Source organism: Psammomys obesus, unplaced genomic scaffold (assembly GCF_907164565.1).
Source record: "Psammomys obesus unplaced genomic scaffold, mPsaObe1.curated_primary_1811, whole genome shotgun sequence".
Taxonomy (NCBI): Eukaryota; Metazoa; Chordata; class Mammalia; order Rodentia; family Muridae; genus Psammomys; species Psammomys obesus.
This window is the reverse complement of record NW_026596149.1, coordinates 8,767,701-8,779,440: the sequence shown is the minus strand read 5'-3', so window position 1 is coordinate 8,779,440 and position 11,740 is coordinate 8,767,701. Positions and strand designations below refer to the sequence as shown.

At 40.0% G+C, this 11,740-nt stretch overlaps 1 protein-coding gene across 1 annotated transcript in view; it reads right to left on the bottom strand.

The window, feature by feature from the left end:
- Itga8 (integrin subunit alpha 8) overlaps window positions 1-11,740 on the bottom strand; it is a 165,092-nt gene that overhangs the window by 105,660 nt on the left and 47,692 nt on the right. Inside the window, exons 7-11 of the mRNA XM_055593745.1 lie at window positions 10,942-11,067; window positions 9,916-9,960; window positions 6,145-6,188; window positions 4,731-4,787; window positions 1,170-1,222 (exon numbers count right to left, since the gene is read on the bottom strand). Coding sequence (XP_055449720.1) covers window positions 1,170-1,222; window positions 4,731-4,787; window positions 6,145-6,188; window positions 9,916-9,960; window positions 10,942-11,067 — 325 coding nt within the window. The remainder of the gene's footprint in view (window positions 1-1,169; window positions 1,223-4,730; window positions 4,788-6,144; window positions 6,189-9,915; window positions 9,961-10,941; window positions 11,068-11,740) is intronic.

Genomic DNA, 11,740 nt, shown 5'->3' with positions numbered 1-11,740 from the left:
GTGTGTGTGTGTGTGTGTGTGTGTGTGTGTGTGTGTGTGTGTGTGTGTGTTGGAGGGGTATGGCCCTATGGCCTTTCTCAACATGAGTCACCATCTAGCTAAAGGGTTTTCTTAGCTCTCTGGATAAACTACTACCATTGTGATCTTAGGTTTCACTTGAGGTGTGCAGCTCTACCGTGGATGTGCCCTTGCTCAATCTTATTTGCTTCCAGAATATGATTATTTATTATAGCACCTTGAATCTCAAAGTATCCAAGTAATTTAAAACAGCAATTTATTAGCACACTGAAAATCTGAGGCCTTTTATCTGTAAGGAAGTATAGGGTTCATGAATCCATTCTTAGTGGAATACAAGACATTATTAATTTTTTAAATTAATTAAATTAAAGAAGAACTAGTGTACACAGCAATTTTGAAAAACATCATGGCAAAGGACAAATCTTCCATCTGAACAGACCCTGAGCTTGTTACCACGAAGTTGTTTTGATCAGCAAGAAACAAATGAAGCCCTTTTCACAAGTGTTTTCTTTTCTGCATGGCAAAAATGTGTAGGGTAAATATTGCCAAAAAGTCTTGCTGTTATGCAAATAAGGATGTTTCCAGAAAGGGGAGTCTTACAGAGCACATTGTGACCTCTGTGAAAAGTCACAGGATTCTAAATGGGAGTGGCCTGAGAGAAGATGAGTTTACTTCAAACTCAGCCATAATTTACTGTCACGATTCGAAAAACATAAAATTATTTCATGTTCTCCATGGGTTTACTGATATGTTGGTTAAAGCACTGTAAGAAGGGGAAAAAAGTTATCTGTGTGTAAAATGCTTTATGGTTATCATGTGGAGGGAATACCTCTAGACACAGAAATAGATGAGCAAACTCCTCACTGGCTGTGGTGTTTGAATGGCCAAAGGCTGTTGAAGATCAGAGCAAAAGCAAACAAAATTGTCCTCTTTTTACAAGTGGCAGATGTGGAAAATCTCAGCAAGACATAAAATAAGATGACAGAGTTTTTTTATTAGATGCATCCTCTTGTCCTGAATCAAAAGTTAAAACAAGAGGGCCTCTATCTTGCTCAGGAAGTGCAGAAGGATGTGTTCTATGAAAGAAATATGTAACATCTTTTATGGAAGGCCATAACATACTGCACGGGAGGAAGTTCTTAGAAACTTACCCATCACTGTTAACATCTGATACCACAATGGTATACCCGAAATAAGATGCCATCTGTAAAACAACGATAGATTTTGTGTTTAGGAAGCCATGTTTATGGTCACTTTTTAATTATTCATGAAAAATGGCTCTCACTGTGGCACATATTTTTTGCATTTAAATTCATAGTCCCCGGACCTTGCTCCAAGTGTTCAAGTCATTTAGTCTAACCTCTGACCTAATGAATAATTCCCTCCATAATAATCCTGACATCTGCTTGTACATCCCCTGGATACATTGGGCCCATTCAGTTTTCAGACACAACTATTAGGAGGGTCTTTCTGAGACATCTAGTGCTTTCCTCAGTTTAGCTCAGCCATCTTAAACCCCACGGAATCAACTCAATTCCACCACATAGGGAGGACGTTCAGGGCATTTTCAGATGCCACACAGTCCAGCTCTGAGTTTCCACATGGCAGACTCAAAGAACAGATGGTACTCATAAGCACAAAGACAGAAACGAGAAGTAGGAATTGCTCTTTCTACAATATGATTTTCATTTTAGGGAAATACACAATTCATCAAATTACAGTGAAATCATATTTAATAAGACTCCTAAATCTTTTCAGTGAGTAGAAAGACTATATAATTTGCCGCAGTTTCCCCTCAAAATTGTTTTTAAATAGTTTTATAACTTGTTTCAGTCTGGCTCATCATTTTATCTTACCAATGTTGTTCTTTGTGTGTATGTGTTTGTCTGCATGTTCATGGGTGTGTGCTGATGGGAAGCTTTGTCTTCATGTGGGTCTCTAGCAAGTAGAGCCTTATCTCTGACATGGACTCTGTTACCTGCTTTTGGGTCACTTTCTAGCTAGGAGAAACTAGCTGGGCTGCCCTGTCTGGCCTCAGTAGAAGAAAATATGCTTAGTCCTAATGGTACTTGATGTACTGGGGTGGGTTGGTAGAAGGGCTTCCCTTTTTGAGGAGAAGGGGAGAAAGAGAAAGGGGGGAGAGAGTAGGAAGGTGGGAGTGGGAGAAGAGGAGGGAAGGGGCTGAAACAATCAGGATGTAAAGTAAACAAATGAATAAATAAATAAACAATAATAAATAATTTTTTAAAAAGAAAAATATATAGGCAAGAAAGAAAGAAAGGAGGGAAGGAGGGAAGGAAGGGAGGGAGGGAGGGAGGCAGGGAGGGAGGGAGGAAATTCTGTCTCACAGAAGGCAGACTTCTGTTTGTTTTGAGCTCTCTACTTCCTGCTGTGCCTGAGCAATGTGTGGACCAGAGCAGACTTCATTATGACACAAAATCTCTCCAGAAGTGCTGTTATGAACTCATGAACCCATCTCCCTTCTCTATCACCCCAGCCTCATTTGTCCCTGCCACCCAACAAAGCAACAGGCAAGATATGAAATTCCTTGTTGAAAATTTCACAGCAATGGGTACCCTGACCCTCAAATGTTGACAGCAAGACATGAAAAGCTCTTGCTGTCCATTTAAAAACCTTTCTAATTAATTCTCTGGACATCATTCTCCTGGAGGGCAGGGTTACATCCAGTGCTTGAAAAACATGTGGAAAATGTCACCAAGTCACAGTAATCAGGGAAACATGGGTCTCAAACCTTGGTTGGGAAGGTGGTAGCATCTGATATGTAAGCGCTGACCCATTTACATAAGGTCTCGGGTAAGGACAGGATATAGAGATAAATGCCTAATCCCTGCAAGGGAGAACCCCAAGCAACAGCATTCCAGGACTACATAATGTTGAGGCTCCGGAGAACGCTATCGGTGTGCTAGGGAAGAGTGGCAGAAACCAGACTCACCCTCTGGCTGATAAGGTCCGACCTGGGCACAGCCAGTCTCCTACCATAGGGAAGGGGGTTCTGAGAACTCACTCTTTGGCTACACTGACCACCATCTGCAACAGAACAATATTGTTCTGCTGTTCCATATTCTGGGGACTTTTTGCTTTTGTTCCTTACAATCTGCCATGCTGTAGAGACCTGACTTATTGGCTAGCCATGAGGGAAGCCATGAGTCTCAAATACCAAACACATGCTGAGATTCTTTCTTTCCTGTAATCCTTGGCAATAAACATAGAAAAGAAATAAACCCAACCGGAATCTTTTCATGTCTCAATCTCTTGCCAGGAATTTCTGGATGCTAAGGGAGGTGTTTGATCTGCTCTCTTCAGCAGCCCCACCCACCTGTGTGCACACACGTATACTCAAACACCATTGGCAGGAGGCTTTGTCCTTTATTGAGAACTTCCAGGAACTGACAACCAAGGGCCTCTTTGCCATTCCCAGCTATTCCCAGAATTCAATGCCAGCTCTACCTGAGGCTGCCACTTACCACTAGTAATTATTTAGGCACCTCATTAAGACCTGGTCTTATTGGTTTGGTGTGTGTGTGTGTGTGTGTGTGTGTGTGTGTGTGTGTGTGTGTGTGTATTGTTTTGATTTTTTTATTTTCAATTTTTTTTTGTTTTTGATTTATTTTTTCTTGACAGACAGAGTGAAAGAGAGAGTGCGCACATTAAGTTGGGTGGATAGGGAGGTGGAGAGGACTTTTGAGGAGTTGGGGAGGGGGAAGAATATGACCAAAATATATGAAAAATGAAAAAAAAATCTTTCTTTAGAAAAGACCCTGGGTTATTCCTTCCATGATTTCAATTAAGTCTTAGTTTTAAACACAGTATATACTGGTCACATGGTTATGCTGAGGAAAATATGGAGTCCTTTCTCTGATAAGAAGTGTTTCCCTGGTGGGCTTGCCTTTTTAACACCCTGAAAGATCAGAGACCATGCTGAGCCCGGTGGTTCCTGGGCCTAATCCTAGCATATGAAAGACAGAGGAGAGGAGATTATGTGTTGCATACTGAAAATGTCAGAACCAAATAAGGACTAAGGGTTAGCTCGGCACAGTATACAGCTAATATGTTCAAGGACCCGTGTTTCACCCTCCATACCATGAAGAGGGAAAAAAAATTAGCTCAGTGCAGCTTGCTATGTCAGCCTCACAGTGTGCACTTAATTTTGTAGGTGAGTGTGGTTAGATGTCACACATTTGACCCTCTGCTCTGGCTTATTTCTTGCTTGTTTATGGCCACAGCAGCCCTCAGAAGCCCCGCATTTGTGCAGCTAGCTCCTGTGTGAAGGCCTGTACAGTCTCTGCTGCTGGTTTAGAGTTGGCCATGACTTTTGTAGAGGACACCAACCTTTCCCTGCCTCCACCACAGTATAATTGTTTTATTTTCTTCAAATCTTTGATCACCATCTAAAGCTCAATCAATGGCTGTATCCTGCTTCTTCCGCATTTAGCTGCTTGAGAGCTAGGATCGATTAGGTACACCGTTGTACCCAGTGTTCATTATTTCCTGAATGAATGAGTACATGATATGAGCACTAGCTGTGTTGGTTGAAATGACTTAGGCTGGGGAGAGTGGTGTGAGTATGTAATCTCAGTGCTGTGGAGTGAGGCAGGAAGATTGTCACGAGTTCAAGACCAACTACACAGTAAGTTCCAGGATATTTTGAATAAGACTCTGTGTCTAGTCAACAAACACCAAAAAGTCTTTACCTGCTCACCAGTAAAATTCTGAATGAAGGTCATATCTGTGGAATTAATGATGGAGACCTGAAATTGCAGAAGTGAGACACTGTATCATTCGACAGAATCAGAGAATTGGCTTTTAAACAATTGCAACTTAAACATTCTTATGAAGTGAAATAGTTGGTTAGGCCCCAAGCATGATCTCAGAAAAGGCAATTAAACTTTTTAATTTTTAAACAAAGAGCATGCTTATGACCCTGGAAAGGGGAAAAAATTAAATGCAAGGATGTGGGTAGTAGTTATCATGTTGTCCAATTAATTTATCTGCTTATTATTTTGTTCTAAATGAATATGTGTACATGATATGTACTTATGCAATCGCTTCTGTTATTATGAGAAATGATAAATGACTCTTTGGAAAAATAAGCTTTTTGAATGCTATCTACATAGAAAAAAAATGTCATGTTTAATGTTATTTACCCAAACATGAACCTACAAACTGTATAGTGTCTCGATTATGTTTTCAGTTATATTTTGAGACAGGGATTCACTTACAGCTTGAGGTGACCTGAAACTTGTTGTGTCTGAGGTTAGACCTCAGACTCTGGATTCTTCTGACTTAGCAGCTTCTTGAGAGGCAGCGTTATAATAGCACCATTGCGCACATCCTTGCATGCTACAGGCCTATGTTTAACTACATGCATGTTCCCCGGGAGACACCTACCTAGGTCTTTGAGCAGGCTCTGTCTCTGGCTTCAGGTTTACTCGTTGAACTAAGCAGATTAACCAGTCAGTTCTGGGCTCACCCCATCTCCACCTTCAATGCTCGGGTTCCCTTATCTGACTTTCGGACATGGGGTCTGAGATTCAAATTAGGTCTTTGGGCTTGTACAGTACTAACAACTTAACTGATGAAGTTATCTCCCTCATCCTGTCAGCTCTTTTTGTGTGGTCTCTTTGCACATATCTTTCTTTCTGACTTCATGGTCAGTTATGATGGGCTTAAATATTATCCATCTCAAACCTAACACTTTGGAATGTGAACTCTTTTTAAAATGCCTCTGTAGGGGAATGAGTAGGGGGCCTGGAGACAAGCTCATCATTTAGGTACCTTCTAAATGCAGTGATATGTGCTTTGTGAAGGAGAAAACACAAATATAAAAGGATGTGTGTGTGTGTGTGTGTGTGTGTGTGTGTGTGTGTGTGTGTTGGATAATGAAGATTTCGCAAAAAACATGCACCCCACATTTTGGTTTCACGTGGATTCCCAGGAATGGTGCAATTGATATAGTTTCACTTGTTTCCTTTGTGGTTGAGTAGAAACAGGGTGCTCCTGTAGTAGGAACTCATTAGTAAAGAACTTTGAAAGTGGCCTGAAGTTACATGGGGGAACATACTTGAGTGCACATAGAATATGTCTAGAATACATCTTGGTACTCACATAGCCAAAGTTCTGTGCTCCTCTTGGAATACCAGCAACCAATTCTGGGAATAAAAAGAGTCATTTAGAGGGAGAACAACACACTAGTTAGTTAATTACTGTGTTTACATATGTGTGTTCATGTATGTATGGAGCACACACAGATGCAGGTGATGAAAAGGCCAAAGTAGAGCCTTGGGTATGGGTTGTTTTTTTTTTTCCTCAGGAGACATCCACCTTTTGCGATGGGGTCTCTCACGGGACCAAGTGCTGATGAAATTATTTCAGCTCTCCTGGCTGACTGGTGAGCCACGGAGATCTGCCTGCTTCAACGTCTCCCACTCTGGAATTGTAAGCCCAAGCCCCACACTGTCTACTGTAGATGGGGTCTGAGGACGCAACCCTAGCACAACCCGGTACTTATCCTTGCTCAAGTTGAACCTCACCAACAGAGTCATTTCTTCAGCTGCCAGTACACTTAAAGCTATTAGCCTCAGGCTGTAAAGATGATGGCGCCCTATAAATGAGCAATGCAGAGGGTAAAGTTGGTGCCTTGCGAATGGCAATGCAGAGTGTTACAGGCTGGAAATCAGGGGCTGCAGTTGTTTTCTGCAGGAAGCTTCTTTTGCAAACAAGCAAAGTCACACTTTGAGCTGTTGTGCTTTGCGTACTAGACCGCATGCAGCTCTGCCTTTTAGAATACGCTCCTGTCTCTGCAGGTGTGCGTGTGATTTCAAGGTCAACTTTCTACGGAGGCTTTGCTAACTTCTGCTTCCGGGCCGTCTTTATAACACAAAGGTGCACCCTCAGAGGCTCAGTTATGCTCTGTGGACCACCCGGCAGGCCAAGGGTTCCATATTAAGATCCACATCCAGAACTCGGAGAATTGGTTTTCCTTTCTCTTCTCCTTGTTTTTCTTTATCTTATTATATATATGTATATATATATTTACTTATCTATCTATCTATGTGTGCGCACATGCAGCCACGAGTCTGTATATGGAGGCCAAAGGCTGCTATCCAGTAGCGTCTTCTATCATTTTCCACTCTAGTTTTTGGAAACAGGGTCTCTCACTGAACTTGAGTTGAGTTTACCATTCAACTTAGACCTAGGTCATTTGAGCCCCAAGGAGTCTCATCTCTGTCCCCAGTGCTGGAAGTATAGGTTCTTGTTGCTGCACTTGGCTTTTTTTACATGGGTTCTGGGTTTCTGAACTCTGTTCTTCACTCTTGCGTAGTCATCATTTGCTCATGAACCATCCCTCTAGACCTTCAAACTGTCTTTCATGTTGGAACTCCCCAACTTCTCTAATTGATAATGAGCATGAATGGCATGAATGGCCATGGATTCTCAACAGTCTAATTAACTATTTGAGACGTCTTTGACGGTGCCTTTATTTTATAAATCCTCAACTCATATAAATCCTGAATGCATTTTCTATATATTTCTGAAATCCAATGAAAGTTACTGTCATGTTGTCAATCACATGGGACAATGTGCTTGTGATAAGACAGTAAATTCTTGCTTTTATGATTGTAAGACCATTTTCTTCTGATGATATCTAGTCAGAGGTGTGATAGTAGTTTGTGTGAAACAAATGTTTTAGCTTTAAGGTGTTAATACTATAATCAAGCTCTTTCTAACTACTGCTTAGAATAAGACATTTGCAAGTGTCTGTCTTGATTGCAAGAATCACATCAACGTCGTCTAAGTGATCTTCTAATTATATATTCATTATGGACACAGTTAAACTCATGTAATAAGAAAAAACAGTTAATACTGCTATGAAATAAGGTGAAAAAATGGCAAATAATAATTAGCAATTGACTCATTCAGTCAATATTACTAGTTAAGCAAAAGCTTAACTCTGATTCTTTTGTGAATGTAACATGTATTTTTTATGCACTGTTCAGAATGGTAGTTCAGGTTACATAGCGTTAATGTTATTCAGATATAAGCAAATGAGAATTGGAGAGGTTGTAGTATCCTAAAAAATGCTGTCAGTCAAGTCAGAACTTGAAATTGACTCAAATTTTTTACTATCGTTTTATGATAATATCTATTTTAGGAGCCCTTTATGAGAAGAATGTTGTCTAGTCTTTAAAATGAAGATAAATAGCAATGAGACATAGATCTTATATTCAAGAACCAGAAAGGAACATAAAAATGTATATCATACTATTCTTTCCAATCAAATTTAAATGGAATAACCGATGTGGTTTCCTTCTGTTTGTTTTGTTTAAGATTGTGTTTGCTCCTCTCCATAAATCTTTTCCGATTTCTGCTCCTGTATTTTGCAAACTTTTAGAACTCTATGATCCATAAGATCTAGTGTGAGCTAGGTCCTGCCTCCTTTTCTCTAACCCAATCACAGTAACCATCAAAGCATAAAAGACTAGCCAGTCAGATGCATTCCTTAACCACTCCAATCTTTTACACAAGTTATCTTGAAGATATTACCCCTCAGTCCATACCCCCTTTCATTCTTCTGAGTCCTAGTCAATGGAAGTCCTCTACTCTGTGCTTTCTGGTTTACTCTAGTACTCCTCACAATTCTTAGGGAAGTGTGGCGGTTTGAATAGGAATGACTCATAGGGTTGGATGCTTGTCCCTTAGGGAGGGGCACTGTTAGGAGGTGTGGCCTTGTTAAAGTAGGTGTGGCCTTGCTGGAGAAAGTGTGCCACTATGGGGGCGGGCTTTGAAGTCTCCTATGTTCAAGCTCAGCCCAGGGTGGAGCACACTCCTCTCCTGCTGCCTGAGGATCAAAATGTCATCTCCTTTCCCAGCATCATGTCTGCCTGCATCATGCTCGCATTCTGTCAGGTTTCCAGCTGTGAAGACAGTGAACTTTTTAATATTAAAATATTTTCCTTTATAAGAGTTATGGTGGTCTTGTGTCTTCTTCACCCTAACTAAAACAGCAGATGTCTTGTGTTTGTGAGACCTTTAGTGTAAGCTCTAGGATTAAGGACAATTTGTTTACTTTTGCATTCTCAGCTCTTAACAGATGCTGGCACATAATAGGTACACAAAAAATCTGTAACAAATGAATGGATGGCAAAAACCTTAGAAGACCAGAAAAAATGAGATGACACAGGCAGTTATAGAAGGACGCTAAATAAGGAGTCGAGGAAATAGCATTTGAAAACTGGCCTGAAAATTCAAATTCTGTGGAAAGACAGAGAAGGATAAAGGACTAGAGGTTTAGAAACAGGATGAACAATGAAGGCTGTCTGTGTAAATGGGGTTAATTTCTTCTGTTATTTGGGACTGGTGTGCCTAATGGAGAGAGGGCGACAACGCTGTCACATTGGGGTGGAGTCAGGCGGTGGACACCTGCGATGCCCGATGCTATGCATCAAGTGGAAAAGCCTTGATTTCACACCTGATTGCTATGCAAGTGTGGCACTTGTCTAAGTCATTTGATCATCTGTTTAGTGTCCTCTCATATTCTGGGCATCTTTCCTCATTTTTAATTACTGAGTTAGATTTTTATAGGGATCGGAATATTTTTCTGTGTGTGTTTGTTTGTTTGTCTGAGGAAGGGTTTCTTTGTGTAGCCCTGGCTATCCTGGAATTCACTCTGTAGACCAGGCTGTGGAACTGATTCTTATGAAATTTGTTGAAACAAAATATATATATTCTACAAAATGTTATCATATAGATACATACATTTCATCTCTATAAGTCTTTGTGTAGCAAAGAAAATAAATTGTATTTATGATAAGACTTCTGTATTATTTAAGATTTCCCAAGGTTTTAAAATCACTTCAGTTCATTAATGTCTCTGACCTTGCTGAGAGTCTCCAGTGAATTCTCCAGCAGCAACCGAATACCCTGTATTAAAGAAAAGGAACTAATAAATTGCATTTGATAAGGAATGAGTTGTGTCTAGAAAAAAAATGAAAGTGCTATCATGATACTATTTTGCTCAGAAACCTCTAAAAACATGTAAAAAGTTAAAGAATCTCTGAGAGGAAAAAATAATCACAGCAACATGAACACTTTCAGACTAATTTCCAGTGAGAAATGCTGATTTTCAGGAGAAACATGACCAAAAAAAGTTAGATTTTCCAGATCAGCCGTCAGAGCGTGAGTCATAACCCCTATACGTGGGAGTGGTGGCTGTTGCATTTTAAAGGCTGCAAATGCATCAGCATCAAGCATAATTCTGCAAGCCATCCTTCATCGTTACCTACTCTTAATTCCTTCATGATATTGGCCCGTTAGGTTTTGCTATTAATCATCATGACCTACTCGTAATTCCTTCATGATATTGGCCCACAGATACCATTGGGCTCAAAAGCAAGGTTCCATTTAAATTCACAAAGCATAACCACAATTTAATTTTCCAATTCGTAAAGCAATCAGAATATCACTTGAACACCCAAGATGGTTTACGAAAATATTAAGATGACACTGTATGGTTTTCACATGACAGAAGTTGGAAAGATTCTTTTTGGTTTTGTTGAAACTGGACAGGCTACTATCATGTTGCTCTATAGCATGAGCAGGAGCCCTGCTAATACAAATGTCTTCTACCAGTAATGTATCATAAGAGAATGTCAAAGAGCCTACAAAACAGCAGCTCAAATCATGCAAGCAAATTGTGGTGAAAAAGAAAATGTAAAGGTCTACTGAGAATAATAAGAAAGAAGGCTCTCAAAAGATTTCAGACAACACCAGATAAGTCATGACAAAAAATAAAAGAAAAGAATAACAACAACAAAAACAAAAGCAACAAAAAAGACACCACACGTGCATTTAATTTGCTTGTCTTTTGAGAGACTACACACAATCTGGAACAATGGTTCTTACCAAGGTAGCTGTCATCGTAAGAAGCCGGAGCCACGTCTGTCTGCTTCTCTCCTGCCAGTTTCCTTAGAATATCCTTGAATGAGTAGTTTGCGATGATATCTGCTATACTGACAGTGATCACCTGACCTGTGTTTGAACAAATTAATACATCAACTGAATGGAGGCAAAGGGCGGCCTCTTGCTCAGCAAACCTGGAACCACACCACATACTTCTGAATGCTACTGAGGACGTGGTTCCAATCTGCACCCGAAACTGTCAGACAGAGGTTAGTTATAATTGGGTAAAACTTTCTATTCTAGTAGAAGGCCAGAGATGAACAGCAATGTTTTAGCCATTCTTCCTGTACTTAGTACTCTTCCTGTCTTCAAATGATAAATGTATGAAGGAATAAAAACATTTACAAATGAAATTTATGTTTAAATTTGTATTTTAGAGTTAGGAATGGAGTTCATTTCATAGACTGCCTATCTAGCATGCATGAAGCCCTGGGTTCAAGCCCCAGCTCAACAGAAAACTGAGCAGGGAGCAGTGAGTAGAGAGACACATTTCTCTAATCCGAGCACTTCAGAGATGGAAGCAGAAAAATCAGAAGTTCAAGATCATCCTGGGCTACACAATGGGTATGAACTCAGGCAAGGATACATAGAGCCTTGTCTCTAAAACAAACAAACAAACAAACAAACAACAACACAAACTATAATGTTCTATCCAGAAGAAAATTTAACATCAAATTTGTGTGTGTGTGTGTGTGTATATATATATATATATATATATATATATATATATATATATATATAT